Consider the following 17,285-nt stretch of genomic DNA (forward strand, 5'->3'; position numbering starts at 1 on the left):
ACACTACACGGGAATACAGGGACCAATTACATTCTTGTTTCCTTATCGGGCACATTATTGCGAAACACGCGCAGGAAGAAGTTCTGTCAGGATCTGGGAGCAGTCAGTCGGCCATTGATGTGTGTCGTGGCTCTGTAACAAAACACGAAGACAGAAAGGAAAGGTGAGATATAGCACGTACGGGAAAGGAGAGCTGTTTTCATTATTTTAATAGCAAAATTCTTCACCACACTGATCACAGGTACGTACGGAAGTGTCTGATCGCTATTCCCGGCTTGTCTAAACTATTAGATAACAGTTAGCTGGTTGCCAAGCTAACTCGCCAGCCAATGTCTATCTAGCTCGCTAGCTACCTAGTTAGCCAGACTATTTTTCATTATTTTCGTATCAAAAATATTCACCACACTGATCACATGTATGTACTGAAACTTGCTATTCCTGCCTCGCCTTAATTATTAGATAGCTGGTTGCAAAGCTAACCTGCCAGCCAATGTCTATCTAGCTAACGTTAGCTATCTAGCTAGCCAGATAGAGCACGGATAGAAACCGCTGTCAATTTGTGACTCTTCGGACACGTCAATTATTATTCTTATGCATATAGCACAGATCAGTTGCAATCGGAATTAATCAGTTTATACGCAGTATCAGGCTTGCTAACATTACTTTCAGTAGTGTATGTAGTACCTCCTCGTTAGTTGGATTCGGACGTACCGTAGTTATATAGCTAGTTAGCCAACAATTGTGAGCTGGACAGATATCAGTAGATCCAGGTATGTTGGCTATGCTGACTGTGGAACATTTGGCTCACAGGCTGGTTAGATTGCTTAACAGATAGCTAGCTACATCTTTAACTGCAATGTTAAGAGGCAACTTAATTTGCCTGTATCTAAGTAGTGTAACGTTAGCTACCGCTACTAACCTCACTAATAGACCGACAAGCCCATTAAAACATTTAGCTACGTATCTAACGTTAGTGATGTTTGCTTATCCTAATGAGCTAAGTCACAAATGCTTTCAGTGACTTATTTTACAGGTTGCCCAGCAGGTCCCCCAACTCTGAAAAAGATTTTGGTTTTTGTCCATAACCTGTTAGGTGGCATACCGATTGTCCATCCACTTGTGTGTGAAGTGATGTGTGAGATCTGCTTAATACTGGTCTTGCCTGGACATTTGGAAAACTTGCATTACCTTAATCGTTACTGCATCTTCTATCGTGTGCCGTCTGGCAACGAGCTGATTCAGCTCGCCTAAGTGGCTTTCCTTGATAACATCCTGAATTTCTGTACTTTGGCTCCGGTGATGCAAAACGCTGAACTTGAAGTGAATAAAAAGGGTCTCTTGTGCGCACAGACGGAACCGACTTATAATAGCTTCAGTTGGTATTCATAGTTGGTTCAGGCTTTTGTTGACTTTTTGAAAAGTTTTTTTTAATCTGTTGAGACTGATGAGGCCCAATTTCATTCTGTAACAAAGTTAAATGTGAAAAATGATCCCCACGACATGTACCCTCCTCAGGCATTTTTTCGGTGTTGAATTGTGTGCTTTATATCTTGCACAGTTTCAGTTATCGTGTTGTAACTAATCAACAAAGAGGCACTGACAGTGACGTGTCATCTTTGAATAGCAGATCATTGCGGACGGTGAATCTAGATCAACAGTTACGCTCTTAGTAATCTTGTTTAGGTTTACTGCTCTTGTAAAGTAAATCTTTTGGGGATCTCGCACAGCTGGTATCGAAATAAGTCTGGCTGGAATATGGAGTGTACCTCAAAAAGAAGCAGAATATCCTGAACTGTGACCTCAGAACTTTGCGGATGATTATTTATTTAGCTGTTCAGATTTGCCGCTTTTCAACACGTTTGCAGTGCCCGTATAAATGCTCCTTTCACCAAGCCTGATGCCATGGCAACCGGGTCAGCTGGGCGTAAACAAATGGGAGATGAGAGGCCAGCTGGTGTATTTTTGGATGAAAATCATCTCCGTGTCACTTGTGCTGCTCACGTGCCGAGACAATGTCCACTGGGATGTCTGTAGCACGCGCAACTCTCCTTCCAGCTCATTTTGCGTGCAGTATGGGCACATGAATGCATTGGCAGTTGCTGTAAAAAAATGTCGAGTTTTAAGAGTGCATGCAATTAAAGGGCAACGGTCAGTCTGTATGTATTTTTTTTTTTTTTCTTCCCATTTTTACTTTTGCATTTGGCAATCAAGAATCTCTTTCCTGTGTAGATTTAGAATTAACGTTTACCAGTTCAATGCAAGTTACTTTGAATTCAGTGCGAGAACAAAGGTGTATACCATTATGTGTGTTTATTCACAGGCATGACTCTGTGTAGAATATACTGTAGAATGTAATCTGGTGAATGTTGTCTTTTTTTGGGGGGTCGGGCGGGGGGGGTTAATAGTAAGTTCCGAAAAGCGTATTTGCTTGGCATGGACGCCTGTCAAGTTAATCTACACAAGGCAGCATGTAGAGTTGTTGTCGCACTATTTAAGCCCATGCAACCTGACCCAGGTTCACTTCCTGCTTGTAGTGTGTGAGAGGGGAAGAAGAGTCTGCTGACGTGTGGTTTTTTGCCCTGTCTGCATGTTCGTGACCTTTGCCCCCCCCCCCCCCCCCCGCCCCCATACTTTACCCCCAGCCCTGTGTCCGCATTGTGTAATCAGAGCCACAGGTAAGATGGCATTGCATTGATTTGTGAAAGAAGCACGGTTACAGCAGAGCTATCGTTGAAAATAAAGGCCTGGTCCTGTAGCCATTGTAGGGTTTCACCACATAATAAACAGGTCCAGGCTGAGGACAGCAGAAGCAGGGTTTTCCTTTTCATTCCACTCCAATGGTGCTGTGAAATGAACCGGGGGAGGAGGGGGGTAAAATAGGCTTATGTTTTGCAAGAGTAACCGAGAGGAGATTATTCCATAGCTGAACCTGAAGCCCATTTCACCACTCAAATTCTAAGTAGCAGGAGTATTAAGAGATTTGTCCACCCTTTTTTAAATTTCTTTTGTCCAGTTAATTTGTACACGTGATGCTTTGACGTAAAATGATGCACTGTAAAAGTTCCATATTCCACTGATACCCACATTTTATTGGTGTAGGTATAACCTAAACGACTTGTTTCTTTTTGTTTTGTTGTTGTAATATTGGACTAAAGACATTGTGCACAGATTGCAGGCATCTTAAAATCCAAGCTATGTCCTAGTTTGTCGTCATCTGTCCAAACCATGCTGTTTTACCAGGAAAAACATCCTGTGACAGTTTACACTTACGTTCTCAGATTCACGTGCAATTTGTCCTGAACTTTTGTTTAGATAAATGCATAGACAATTTAATATTAATTTAAATATAATTTTATAATAATAATAAATACTTTCTTTCTTGGTTCCTATTGTTATGTAAGAAACCTGAAAAATAAAGTAGACCTAAATTCGGTAAGGGCAAAGTACATTGCAGCTAGATTAAACCTAGCCTTCTCTTAGCTGTCCTGTAATTCTCAGACTATGTTAAAGTTGCAATAACTGTATGCTAAATATTAACAGACTGGCATGAGGGGGTTTTTTCATACAGTTTGCTTTGAAAGCATGCAGGCGAATCTTTTCTGCAGGTCCTTCGTGTTGAATCACGGCTGAATTCTTCGGTGTTTGCGTTGGGTAATCGTTCAGCCGGTTCATTCTCAGTGCTGTTTTGTTTGATTTGTTTATTTTTTTAAGAAAAAAAAAAAAACAGGCAGTACGGGTTTTGCCTGATGACACTGTGGGTCTGTAGGGCTTGGAGCGGTTCTGTCCCAGCTCCCACACTGCCCCCCCCCACCTTGGGCGCAGCTGTTTGTGTTTCTACACGTCCTGCTTGTTCCCCTCCTTCGCCAAGCACAACCTCACTTCCTGCTTTTCTTTTTTCTCTTTCAGGATTGACAACATCCGGATATGTCCTTCATATTTGATTGGCTTTACAGTGGTTTCAATAGTGTATTGCAGTTATTAGGTAAGCACTTGATTTCATGCCGCACACAGTCCAAATCTAGCACACACACACACACACACACACACACACTTTTATCAAAGCTGTTTTTCCCAGGACTAGTCCTTCTCTTAATCTCAGGTATCGCTGGCCAGTGAACACACACTCCCTACTTGCCTAAATGCTTTTACAGGAATTTTCTAATGGGAATTGCTTGACTTGTTTTATATTTATGAATTTGTTTCCCTGTATATCACATATAAATGTTAAATGACTTGAATTTGCGATTGTCCACTGAAACTTAAGAGTTTGCTTCCCCTTGTGGACAAGAGTGGTACTGTAGCATCATTCTGGGGCACCTTGGCAGGTCTGTCCAGGGGAGAAGCCAACCATTTTGCGTCAGACTTTATGGGCCAAAGTACAGAGTGACTGTATGGAAGACTTGGGCCTACAGGGTTGCATCACACCTGCAGTGCTCTGTGACTAACGGTGAAAGATCACTCTCTGTCACTGCCACTGTAGCAGCTCAGTATTCATGAAATGCCATGACTGAAGACCGAACAGCCACAGATAGCATATCAAACCAGAACCAACCTGTGAGCAGCCACATAAGGAGGCATGGGGGTGAAAGTAGATAGTAGATCTGGATATCTGGTCTGTGTATAGAATATCTGTGTTCTGTTCTCCTCAATTTCTGTCTGCCGTGTTCCAGGACTGTACAAGAAATCTGGCAAGTTAGTGTTTCTTGGACTGGACAATGCTGGCAAGACAACCCTACTGCACATGCTCAAAGATGACCGATTGGGACAGCATGTGCCCACTTTACATCCCAGTGAGTTTCAAACTTTTCTGCTGAACTTTACTCGAACCCACAGCCGCAGGCTTGTCTTTGCTTTTCTTTTCTCCAGCAGCTTAAAACGAGCGGCCATCTTAGAGTGAAGAGACCAGGCGAGTTAGCCATGTGATCTTCTGCTCTCACTGACCGATGATGCACGGCTGGTCACCCGTGGCCCAGATAAATGCAGAAGTTTCATAAAGTTGAATAAAGTTCAGGAGTTTGTTGCTTCGAAGCAGTCTGTCTCATTCAGTCTTTTCCTTTCAAATTAAACTAAGGATGAAACGGGAAGGTGGCGACGTTCTTGTGACGAGAATCGTACTCCGTTCAAGCTGAGTCGTCAGATTTAAGGCCTTGGACGGTTTCATATGTATTGTGTTTTTATGTTGTATTTATATGTTTCTGGACTGGGTCCATTTAGAAGTGGTGTAGCCCCCATCAGAGAAGACACACGTTTAGTCTTTATCCGCGGCTGTAATGTAAAAGTGCAGTTAGCGTTTGTTAGCGGCTGTATTATTAAGGCTGATTGGAGCTAATGCTAACGTGAGAGAGCTAACCAGCGCTCTAACTGTCCCGTTTGTCCCATCAGCTTCTGAGGAGCTGACGATCGCTGGCATGACCTTCACCACCTTTGATTTGGGTGGCCACGCACAAGGTATGCACCCCACCCCCACCCTCTCTTACCTGTGTGTTCACTTTCACCTCTCTCTCACCTGTGTGTTCAGTCTCACTTCTCTCTCACCTATGTGTTCAGTCTCACCTCTCTCTTTCTCCCCTGTGTGTTCAGTCTCACTTCTCTCTCACCTGTGTTCAGTCTCACCTCTCTCTCACCCATGTGTTCAGTCTCACCTCTCTCGCTCACCTGTGTGTTCAGTCTCACCTCTCTCGCTCACCTGTGTGTTCAGTCTCACCTCTCTCTCTCTCCCCTGTGTGTTCAGTCTCACTTCTCTCTCACCTGTGTGTTCAGTCTCACCTCTCTCTCCCCTGTGTGTTCAGTGTGTGTTCAGTCTCTCTCTCTCCCCTGTGTGTTCAGTCTCACTTCTCTCTCACCTGTGTGTTCAGTCTCACCTCTCTCTCCCCTGTGTGTTCAGTCTCACCTCTCTTTCTCTCACCTGTGTTCAGTCTCACCTCTCTCTCCCCTGTGTGTTCAGTCTCACCTCTCTTTCTCTCACCTGTGTTCAGTCTCACCTCTCTCACCTGTGTGTTCAGTATGTGTTCAGTCTCACCTCTCTCTCTCCCCTGTGTGTTCAGCTCGCAGAGTGTGGAAAAACTACCTCCCCGCCATCAACGGCATCGTCTTCCTGGTGGACTGCGCAGATCACCAGCGACTGGGCGAGTCCAAAGTGGAGCTCGACGTGAGTCTGCCCCCCCCCCACCCCCCCGCGCAGGGCGCTGCGTCTCACGCCGCCTCGCTCACGGTCTTAGAGCACACGGCACAGCGTGTCACTCCCAAACGGTTCAGCCCCTTCAGCAAACACGCCGCCCTGCCCCCGACACCGAGGCCCACAGCGCCTGTCCCGCCCGTCCCGCCCGTCCCGTCCCGCCTGTCCCGTCCTGTCCCATCCCGCCCGTCCCGTTCCGTCCCATCCCGTCCCATCCCGTCCCACCTGTCCCACCTGTCCCGTCCCGCCCGTCCCGCGGCTGAACGAAGGCCCCACTCTGAAGCGCCACCGTCGGGCTGCGTTATTGACCGAGCTTCAGGATGCGCCCGCCCTGCGTGGGGGGAGGGCGTAGGGTAGGAGGGCGTAGCGGGGAGGGCGTAGGGTAGGAGGGCGTAGGGTAGGGTAGGAGGGCGTAGCGGGGAGGGCGTAGGGTAGGAGGGCGTAGGGTAGGAGGGTGTAGGCGGGAGGGCGTAGGGTAGGAGGGCGTAGCGGGGAGGGCGTAGGGTAGGAGGGCGTAGGGTAGGAGGGTGTAGGGGATAGGAAGAGGGCGTAGCGGGCTGCACTTCTCGCTGCTCAGCTGTTGGCAGGCCTGTAGGCCCCAGGTGCTCTCTGTATCCGGGACGTCATGTTTGCTGAAGCTCTGCTGATGTGACTGGAGGCTGAATGTGACACTCATTCCCACCCCCCCACACTCATTCAAGCCGCTCCTCTCGTCAGACAAACGTCTGACCCCCCCCGCGGCAGCGTGGAGTTAGTAATGCTCAGGGTCTGGATGCTTTATCGAGCCCTGAACCACCGTGTCACCCCGTCTGCGCGTGATAGCCCCACTGAGGCACCGTCTGATTGGCTCAGGGTCCGAACGCGGTCGTTTCCGGGGGGGAGGTGCATCATGGGAGCTTTTCCCCAGCGCGCGCTGGACGCGTAGCGACTGACGCTCTCTCCCACTCGCTGTCTCCCGCAGGCACTAATGACAGACGAGACCATCGGAAATGTGCCTATCCTGATCCTGGGAAACAAGATCGACAGACCAGAAGCCATCAGCGAGGAGAAACTGCGAGAGCTGTTCGGCCTGTACGGTCAGACGACGGGAAAGGTAGGGAGCGCGTGCGCGAGCCCTCACACCTGCGCCTCCCCCCGCGCGCTGAGAACCACCATCTTTCACACGCTCTCCTCTCTGCCTCGTCGCCGTCTGACACAGGCACGGTGACCTGCTGCGTGCCAGAACGCATTTTCACACGGCTGCTAACCAAGGGGGCTAGATCCGCATGGTTAGGGAGCTGGGCTCATAACCGAAAGGCTGTGGGTTGAGTACCCAGGTAGCACACTGCTGCCGTACTCTTGAGCAAGGTTCTTTACCTGAACTGCTTCAATAAATATCCGGCTGTATAAGTGGATTGTGTGTAAATAACTTAATCTGCGTAAGGTGCCCTGGAGTGTCTACTGAATGCCTATAAATATATTAATAATTAACTGAATAAATAAATAAAGGTAAGCAATGATCGTAAAGATCCACACAGTGCTGATGAAAAGACTGATTTAACTCTTTGAAGTGTAGTTTTTTTTGTGATGTTTTTTTTCTTCACAATTCTAAGTCTGTGTTCTAGAACTCCGCTGCTTTCGGTCACCAGCAGTGATTGTGACATCACCATCAGAATGTTCAATTAAGAACATTCCGATCGCATGTTTGTGACCTCACGACTTAAAGGGCTAAAGCCGTAGTGCTGTGGAATGAGGTGGTTGGGGTACAGGTTGGGTGTTGGGCGTCCTTTTTTCCGCACCCCCGTGACCCTGCTCCCGGGTTCTCTTCCAGGGCAACGTCCCGATGAAGGAGCTGAACACGAGACCACTGGAGGTGTTCATGTGCACTGTGCTGAAGAGGCAGGGGTACGGGGAGGGGTTCCGCTGGCTGTCCCAGTACATCGACTAGAGCAGGAGAGGAGCCGCCCACCACCATATTCAACCCCTCCTTCGGTTATGAAGTCTGCCTCTGCTCTCACAACACAACAGCCTGAACCCAACAGACTTTTTTATTGGTTGAACATTTGGTTACACAATTGTCATACTTTTTCTAGAAAATAATATAGTATTGACTCTGCAGGAATGTCAAGTCCAAGGTTGTTGAATTCTCCCATTTTCTTTTTTTCTTTATTTTTTTTTACCTGCCCCTTAAAGATCGCTGCGTAATTCCAAACCCAGTGGATGATTATTTAGAGAAATATCAGTGCCCCAATATCTTTCGAACATTGAGACCAGAAGTCAGTAATGGCATGCTTCTGAGTGCACATTTTTTAACAGCAAAGACTTGTAGACATGTCAAACACGTGACCTACAGTATTTAACGTTCATGTTAATTTTCTTAGTTTTTTTTTTTTTGAACGATTTCAGTAAACATGTGGCCACTTATACATGTTACCTTGAACTTTTTGTTTATTTCTGGCTGCAACCTTTTTATTTTTCGTTTGATATAACCACAGCATTGCAAACAGTGCCCCTTGTGTCCTGAGTCTTCTGAATGTTTATGATGGTGTGCGTGCGATGGAACCTTTGAGAACAGGTATGTTTCATACACACTACGGATGGTCCTTCGTCACTCGTGTGAATGGGACGCACGCTTCTTTGACTTTTCAGGCGACGCAGTGCACTTTGGGATAGAAAACACGAATGGAGGGAGGTTGTAGCCGTTATTAAGGGGGGGGGGGGTGGATGCCAGATTGTTCTTAAGTGAGTTTGAGGTATGGTTTTTCGGTTGGGGCTTCAGCAGATTAATTGATGTCGAAGTTATCGTGAGAAGAAGGAACAGTACCTAGCTGTGGGTGGAACTGTTGGAAGTAGCGTGATTGTAACGTGCAGTAATCATTAGACATGGTTTTTATTCTGCAGTACTTGCAAGGTCGTAATCTTGTTTGCGGCATACTTGGGTCCTTTTGACATCGATTGCGTACACAAACCTGGAAGGATGTCGATGTAATACCGTGACTCCAAAGAGAAACCGTGTGAAATATGAACATGTATTTAATAATCGAGAACAGGTAGGCTAAACGCGAGGAAACGAATATATGAAATGTATACGAACGCCATACATGGATTTAATGCGATTTCCAGAGTAGTGCCCAGTGTAATCGCTGTGCATTCCAAAAACAAATCTGCATGCCTTGTCCTTTAATCTTTTTTAATGACCACATAAAAATGGAAGTTGACAATGCAATAAATGCCAAATTTCCAGTTGAAGAATTGAGAATAATCTCATTAAAAATAACTTAGTGGAATGGCGCATTAATACACATTTTATGTTCTGTTACTATTTTCTCTCGCCATTTCCTCTTATATTCTATACTTCATGAGCTGTTCCATTAGGATAAATTCCTTGTTGTTTGCAGCAGAAATTGTAATAAATGTTTGCAATGAACAATAGACTATAACGTGTGTTCAATTAACAAACCCCGACGTGCTTAGCCACGTGTATGTGATGAGTATAGCTATGCTAATTTGTTTTGCAATCACGTGCAGCATCTTTATTGCACTCATGAAAGTTGTGTTTTATGTGGCATCAAGAATGCGCAAGTTGCGTACTGTTGCGTCATGTCATTAAGATTGTTCTGGAACAGGATCAGATGTGACTCGTGACTTTTAACACTATACATTTTCCATTCGAACACCTCGTTCCACGATGAGGTCCATTAGCCGTAATAACATCGGGAAGCGATGTGATTTGGGAATGAAAAAATGTTTAAAATAAACGGGCTGTTGGGGATATCTGGAGGGGGTTTGCTATGGGGGAAACACTGGTGGGCAACAGTCAGTCAAGTGTACGTAAGCCTATTTACAAACCATGGAGCACGTGTTTTACAGACACAAACCTATCAATGTCAATAGATATACATATAAAAGATAACTGAATATATTATACGTACAAGATCAAATTACATTCTGTAAGACAAAAGGCGTAGGCCTAACTGGGAAGTATCTTTCGAACAATTGCACAAATTACTGAAATACGTAATGATGTATAAGGTGCATCGTCGCTAACAAAAAACTTCATTTTTACATTTTGAAACGTTGCATTTGTAAAATTATACCGCATTGCGCAGCTGTCATTATGTAATTTGATAATGTGGCCTCCAGAGGGCAGTATAGGTCATTGTTTTCAGGGGAAATGTTTAGTGTTAGATTCTGCTCTCGGAAGAAGCAACGCAATGTAGGCAAACTCCCAAATGTTCTTGATACGGAGTACGATCTGTCATGTCCTGAAAATTCGTTATAAGTACAACAAGAACAGCAATAATGATGATACGTTTACGTATAAAGTTCCTCGTGATCATTGCACACTATCAGATCATGCATGCACACCCCTACAGCTATGACGGGAGAGAACAGCACCAAGGCCACCGCCAATAGAAGTTTCCCACAAGTCTTGCTGCAGCCCTGTTCACCCCCAGTCCGTCCCTCTTCCTTGGTTACGTCGTTGCCCGGCCTTTCAATGGCCGCGCTCAGAGTGGGCACCGACTCTACCCGCTGCCCAGGACCTCCGCGGTGACATGGCTGCGGTTTGGATGCCCTCCTTGCGTCTGCGCCTGCGTCTCCTGGAGCGCTCCGGCTGCCCGGCCCGCGGCTCGATTGATGTGTAAATCCCGGGCTCTCTGATGTTTTCGCCGCCGCCTCGCCATCACCAGGTGGCGAGCCTCGGTCTGGAAGCGGCGCGGAAAGATGCCCGCTTGGGGTCGCGCCGCTTTGTGAAGGAGACGCGGGGAGTCCATTCTCCACTGACAACATCGTCCGAGGCTGCATTGGCATATTTGAATGTTTGTCCGGGATTTGGGATGAAAGGCAAGGAAAAGAGAAAAAAAATCCTAAAAACCAAGTGTCCTGTTGCTTGTTTGAATGATGCTGCTGAAACAGTGCCGCACAGAGAACAGAAGTTATTTCGAGGAGTGCGTGATGTGGGAATTTATGGAACCGATATCAGTAACCCATATTCATTTGACTGGTCATATTGGCTGATGCTCTCCTGTGTAACGTTATAGTACACATGCCCAAATGCAAACTGCAAGCAAGTTCCACATTCGTGGAAGATGTAGATGAGATCAGCTTAAAGTTTATGTAGGAAAAATGCAACTAATTTTATGTGCGCAATAAATTATTTCAGTTTTCTTAGGATTAAACTGAAAGCATGCGTATAGGGATTTGTTGAGTCTGCTATAGCTTTGTGTGTAAAAACAATACATTGAAAATAAAATAGGGTCAAATTACTTTGTTTGGGCTACTTTTTGACTATGACATTGTCACTTCATTTACAGCATCGCTCAAAACCAGTCAAATCAATGTATCACATTTCAATGGTTTTAAAACAGCAACGCAAGTAGAAAAAAACCATGAACATTTACAAACATTTTTCCCGTTTCACATGAAAAGCCGATTTATATTTCTCAGAGGTGTACTTACTTTCCTCTCTCACACGCTCTTCTCCAGAATTCTCCTGGCTTTTCTGTTGGGGCGTTTAAGTAGCACAGTACTTCAGTTCCTTCAAATCACCTTCTCGCGTGCTACACTTCCTTCTTCTCAGTCTTTTCATCTCGAGCCAAGTGCTTCACGTGGCGACCGAGCCGTTTATTATCAAGGAAATAATCGGTAAATAATGTTCTCGTATTCCTCAAGGGTGCCAAAATCATATGTTTAGATTCAAGCACAGAATGAACCGAAGTTATTTTCACGGTAGGCCTTTTGAAGTATAAATGTCAGTAGGCCTACATGGAAAGGCAAATTCTTAATAAAATCATAAATATTTCCCATTAAATATTTTTATTCTATGAAATATTTTCCATTTATTAATACTGAAAAGATGCCATCTTTTCTTTTAAATGTGTGGTGCTACAACTCAACACAACTGCATGTTAAATCATACACAGTTCAATATGTCTAAGCAGGCAGGCCACTGGCAGATACAAAACTAAAAATGAAACCCCTTTTAGTCCTAAAGCCCATTTAGAAGCTTAATTTAATAATAATCTTTGCAAGCCTGCCAGCCTGTGCCATAAAGCCACTATAACTGATTCAGAACGCCGCTGCCTTGTCTTCAACCTTTTCAAGTTCTCGCATGTCGCTCCCCTGCTGAGGTCACTCCGCTGGCTACTGGTCACCGCCAGGATCAGGTTCGAGGTCCTGACTCTGGCCTACACCTCAGCCAACAGGACAGCCCCCACCTACATACAGGACATGATTCAATCCTACACGCCAGCTCGACCACTCCACTCTGCTACACGCCAGCTCCACCAGTCCACTCTGCTCCACCCCAGCTCCACCAGTCCACTCTGCTCCACTCCAGCTCCACCACTCCGCTCTGCTCCACACCAGCTCCACCAGTCCACTCTGCTACACTCCAGCTCAACCACTCCGCTCTGCTGCAGCAGGGCGACTTGCACTCCCTGCCATCCGGGCGAAGGGTTCTCACTCATCCCTGCCTCAGAGCTTCTCCACCCTAGCCACTCGGTCACTGCCCATCATCTGCCATGGTCTGAAGATGCATCTCTTCAGACTGTACCTGGGCTAACTTTAACCACTCTGCGAGGCACTCCCAATCTAGGATCGCTCTTATTACCTGAATCCTTCTATCTCAATCCTTCAGCACTTTCTTGTTACACTTGTATCTCCATCCAGCACTTATATTGCGCTTGTATCGTTATCTTGATGTTGTAGCTTATCGTCACGCCTCCTACGTCGCTTTGTATAAAAGCATCTGCCAAATAAACGTAATGTAAAGTAATGAAAAAATAAAATAAAATACAAAATCACAGAAAATGACCCCACAGACTCAACTTAAGAAGAACACCCTTTTTTGAAAGCAATTAAGAGAGTCTCATCCACAGTGTCCTGTCAGCGTTTCCCTAAAGGGGGCGAAATGAGATGTCCCCACTCTCCCCCCGTAAGGATGCCAGTTTCAGATCTTTGTGTCTGCTTGTGTTCTGCTCATGATTGTTGCAAATTATGCTTTCCTGGCCTCCCATCTGTTGTTATTTAACAGATTAAATAGCCAAGAACCTAAACAAGCAGACATCATGTTTAATTGTGCTGAAATGTCTAGCAGCAGATGATTGTGAATCTTTTTTTTTTTACGAGCTGCCGCAGCGCTGTTGTTTTAGTTAGTAATTCATATTTTCGGTTCACACTTCAAGCATTCTGACACATGGGCACATGAGCCGGTCCATCGATTTATGATTGACACATGATCTGGCCTCATAACACAGCCTGTCCCCGTGTTTATGCCGAGGACGAGAGAGCAATATCTCTGAACACGGCTTTCCAATTAACACGCTTTTAACACAAATAGTCGCCTGAAGAAATTCATCCATCCATTATCTGAACCCACTTATGGTGAGCAGGGTCGCGGGGGGGGGGGGGGTGCTGGAGCCTATCCCAGCATGCATTGGGCAAGAGGCAGGAATACACTCTGGACAGGCTGCCAATCTATCGCAGGGCCTGAAGAAATTATGATCCAAAAATACTGACAATTATCATATAAATTACATAAAATTTCTTCTGAGGGAAGCAAGAGAGAAGTCCTCGCCAAACACCCCTCTGATTCCGAGCGCTTTTATATCGAATTCAAAAGAAAGAAAGAAAGAAAGAAAGAAAAAAAACAAATCCTATTTTCAGTATTGGATTACCTTGGGACAAAGATTAAAAGAGCTCAAAAATGTCAAGAGCTCGACTTCAGTTGTGAAAGGGCTCGCTTGGCTGGAAGGCCTAACCCTTTTCCTTGCAATGTTATTAATACAAAATAAACAAATTATTATCATTATTATTATTATTATTATTATTATTATTATTAATAATAATAATAATAATAATAATAATAAGAGCTGTTGCCTCACAGCAAGAAGGTCCTAGGTTTGAATCTCAGCCTGGGCCTTTCTGTGTGGAGTCTGCATGTTCTCCTTGTGTCCACGTGGGTTTCCTCCCACAGTCCAAAGACATGCAGGTAGGCAAATTGAAGACCCTAAATTGCCCGTAGGTATGAGCGTGTGAGTGTGAGTGAATGGTGTGTGTGCCTTGTAGGGCTGCAGCTACGAACTCTCAGGCCCAGGACAAAATATGTTGTGAGGGCCCCCCAATATATTTTGTAGCAAATTAAAAATAGCTGCGCCCCATATCCTGGGCCCCCCTCAGGCCTGGGCCCAGGACAAAATGCCCCAGTTGGCGACTGGCGACCTGTCCAGGGTGTATTACTGCCTCTCACCAAATGCATGCTGGGATAGGCTCCAGCAGCTCCCTCAGCAACCCTGCCCACTGAGTTAGACAATTTATGGATGAGTAATAATAATAATAATTCAGATGTTTCTTGTTACAGATTACAGATATACTAATTATGTGATACTGTTTATTCTGTACTTTTCTCTTTCTACTTCCTCTCTTCATAGATTTGCCTGATGTCTGCGGTCTTCCAGGGTCATTTAAATATTGCACAGACCATGAATCACAAACAGAATAATATGGCTGGAGGAGAAGACTCCCGGTCTCGGTTTTAATAACAGGCAGAACCTTCTCCCCACGTGCGATCCTCCACTGGCCCACAATTCCTGCCTTCAAGCAATTACTTCTCCCTGTTTACAGTTTCCTGCCCTTCACCCAGTGCCTGCAGGGATAGGCTCCAACACAGACCCCACCCATCCCCCCACGATCCTAACCAAAAGTAAGCAGGGCTAGAAAATGGATGGATGGACATTTCCACTATTTCATCATCTACAATACAGGTCTAATCATCCAACCGGACAGGCTTATCCCACGGGATGGAACTATTCCTCAGCGTTTCACGCTTACGTGGAAATAAACTGAGTGGAATTTTCTTTTACCGTCAGTGTAATTGTCCCATTGCCTCAATTACCAAAAACGTGACATCAAGTTTTTTTCTCTCTCACCGTTTCTTGAGAAAATCTTTTTAATCCTTCCTAAAGAATTGTAAATTAATAGGTATTGAATGTTTTTTAATACAAGGAAATAACAACAAACGTCCTTGCCCTGGCTCCCCTGTCCATAAAATACAAGTTTTCAAGTCTGGTAAAAAAAGAATTTTGTAATTGTAAGGCCAGTCCAAAGAAAGCATCCAAGTGTTAATGAAGAATGCTCATTCAAGTTGAACACTGTCTGCTTAATTCAAAATAAAATAAAATAAACACGACGTTGGCACCATGGTCTTTCAACACTGGTCATTTGGAGGCCTGGACAGGTCCCCGAAACACACACCCGCTGCTAATTAAGATCGAGGAAGCGCGCTGGTTTCAGATATCGCTTCCGGGTGAGAGAGATTAGCGTTTCGGTTGAAAGCTATTCTGACACGCGGCCTCGGGTCACGTTCTGTCAGAACGAGGGCGTACATTTCACGCGCAGCGTTTTATAAAAGCGCTGTTATTAGAAGGCAAGGAGGGAAAACGCATTCCTTTCAAGCGTTGCTACTTTGATGTTTTTTTTTTTTTTCTGCCGGTACGATACACAATACTTACCGCTCTATTGTATCCCGCTCAATGGATTTGCAGTAAGTGTCCACCCTAATGTTAAAGTACTGTAGTTCAATGACACAAGCAGGTCACCCCAAATACTGTAATTCTGCAGCGCTTTCAGTATCGTGATGATGGATAAATGCTGTGAAGCTGTGATAAAGGCGGGAAAGAAATGGGCCACTTTACTCGACAGGATTAGTCACGCATGTGCGGTACCCAGCAATCACGGGCCTATGACATCGCCAGTGGATCCCAGTCACACGCACAGCACTGTTTTTTCATAGTACCACGTTGGTGCACAGTAAAAGAAGTCTCACAAAAAAAAAAAAATCTATCAATAAGGTTCCCTAGTTGTGACTATAAAGACTGTGTACTAGTTCACATTCACACAAGTTATCTCTGCCATTTCTCCAGGCGGCATAATGATGACAGAAAGGACTTTGAGAAGAGTTGGAAGAATATTTCCTAATGGGATTAGTTAGGTTTAGTGCACCCCAAAATACAGCAGCATTGGAGGGAACTGAAGCTCAGTGTCTTCCCCATAAAAAAAGGTTAATATTAATATAATAGGTTAATATTATGTATTTTCCTAGAGGACATGCTGAACTGGGCCTTGCACTCTGGTCTTATCTGTGTGGGAAAATCGTATAAAGTGATTGAATATGATGCACTGTCTGAAGGAAATATTTACAGACATTATATACCTGGAGAATCCAGGCTTTAATATTTTTTGGCTGGACCGCAACAGCAGGGCCAGCCCTACAGACGCGAATGTCTGTGACTGAGTGAGTGACTGAGTGAGTGAGTGATGAAGTGACAATTGGTTGGCCGGATCACGTGTGTTAGGTCCAGCCACACACTAGGTTTTATCCTGGTCTTGTTTCCACAGTGATCATCGGCATTACAAAGAGATGCGCAAAGAAAGGGGGGGAAAGTTCTGCAGGGATACACAAGCCCAACTCAAGGAACTATTCAGGAAATAATAATTCGGGGGAATTTGTGTCACCACGACAACACGCAGCAGGAAAGATTACCCTGCAGTCCTCTGAAAAAAAATAAATAAATACAAAAACACTTCCTTGTTTTCATTCAGCAGCAGGCATCCACACACCTTGAGATAAGAAGCAAAACAAAAAAAAAAAAAAAAAACAACACCGAACTGGAGAGAAGCGTTTCTATTTATAGCATTGGGGAATAGAGGGTGTCACAGAGCTGCGTCCTTGAGCACTGAACCCCCACACATTTACACCCGCTGTCGAGCTTTACGGGAGCGGCGAATCTGACCGCAGCGCCAACCTCTCCTGTTCAGAGTATCCACACACAAACAGACACAAACAGACCGGGGAGATCGGCAGATCCGCACACCCCCCCTTTTAAGGAAACGGAAATAAGCCAGGGGTGCTGTCATTTTATACAATCTGCACCAATTAAACTTCTCTCAGTACAGATGACCATTCAATTGCGAAAAATATAACAACTTGATGTAATGCAAAAATCTACATCTTCATAGACTGACATACAGTACTGTGAACCAAGCAATCATGTAAATAATATTAGGTGAATCCCACCAAATATGGGAACATGCAACAGGTTCTGACAGGTCACATAACTGTGGTCATAAA

General features: G+C 45.0%; 1 protein-coding gene and 1 long non-coding RNA gene across 4 annotated transcripts; one reads left to right on the forward strand and one right to left on the reverse strand.

Moving 5' to 3' along the window:
* The first annotated feature begins 45 nt into the window (after positions 1–45).
* Positions 46–9,588, forward strand: sar1b (secretion associated, Ras related GTPase 1B). Of its 2 annotated transcripts, none has more exons than XM_035433212.1 (7): positions 46–163; positions 3,907–3,982; positions 4,671–4,790; positions 5,383–5,448; positions 6,045–6,148; positions 7,137–7,268; positions 7,986–9,588. In XM_035433212.1, exons 2-7 carry the CDS (start codon positions 3,925–3,927, stop codon positions 8,100–8,102), a joined length of 597 nt encoding a protein of 198 aa, XP_035289103.1. In that variant the 5' UTR covers positions 46–163; positions 3,907–3,924; the 3' UTR covers positions 8,103–9,588. The 2 variants fall into 2 exon arrangements, with proteins under 2 accessions (XP_035289103.1, XP_035289102.1); XM_035433211.1 differs by having other exon boundaries at positions 74–241.
* A 469-nt stretch (positions 9,589–10,057) lies between these two features.
* On the reverse strand, positions 10,058–12,448 carry LOC118235652. Of its 2 annotated transcripts, none has more exons than XR_004766894.1 (2): positions 11,615–12,448; positions 10,058–11,059 (listed from the first exon to the last, which is right to left on the reverse strand). It is a non-coding gene; the product is annotated as an uncharacterized LOC118235652 (long non-coding RNA). The 2 variants fall into 2 exon arrangements; XR_004766893.1 differs by having other exon boundaries at positions 10,058–11,062; positions 11,615–12,445.
* Positions 12,449–17,285: the final 4,837 nt, after the last annotated feature.

This window comes from Anguilla anguilla, chromosome 9 (assembly GCF_013347855.1).
Source record: "Anguilla anguilla isolate fAngAng1 chromosome 9, fAngAng1.pri, whole genome shotgun sequence".
Taxonomy (NCBI): Eukaryota; Metazoa; Chordata; class Actinopteri; order Anguilliformes; family Anguillidae; genus Anguilla; species Anguilla anguilla.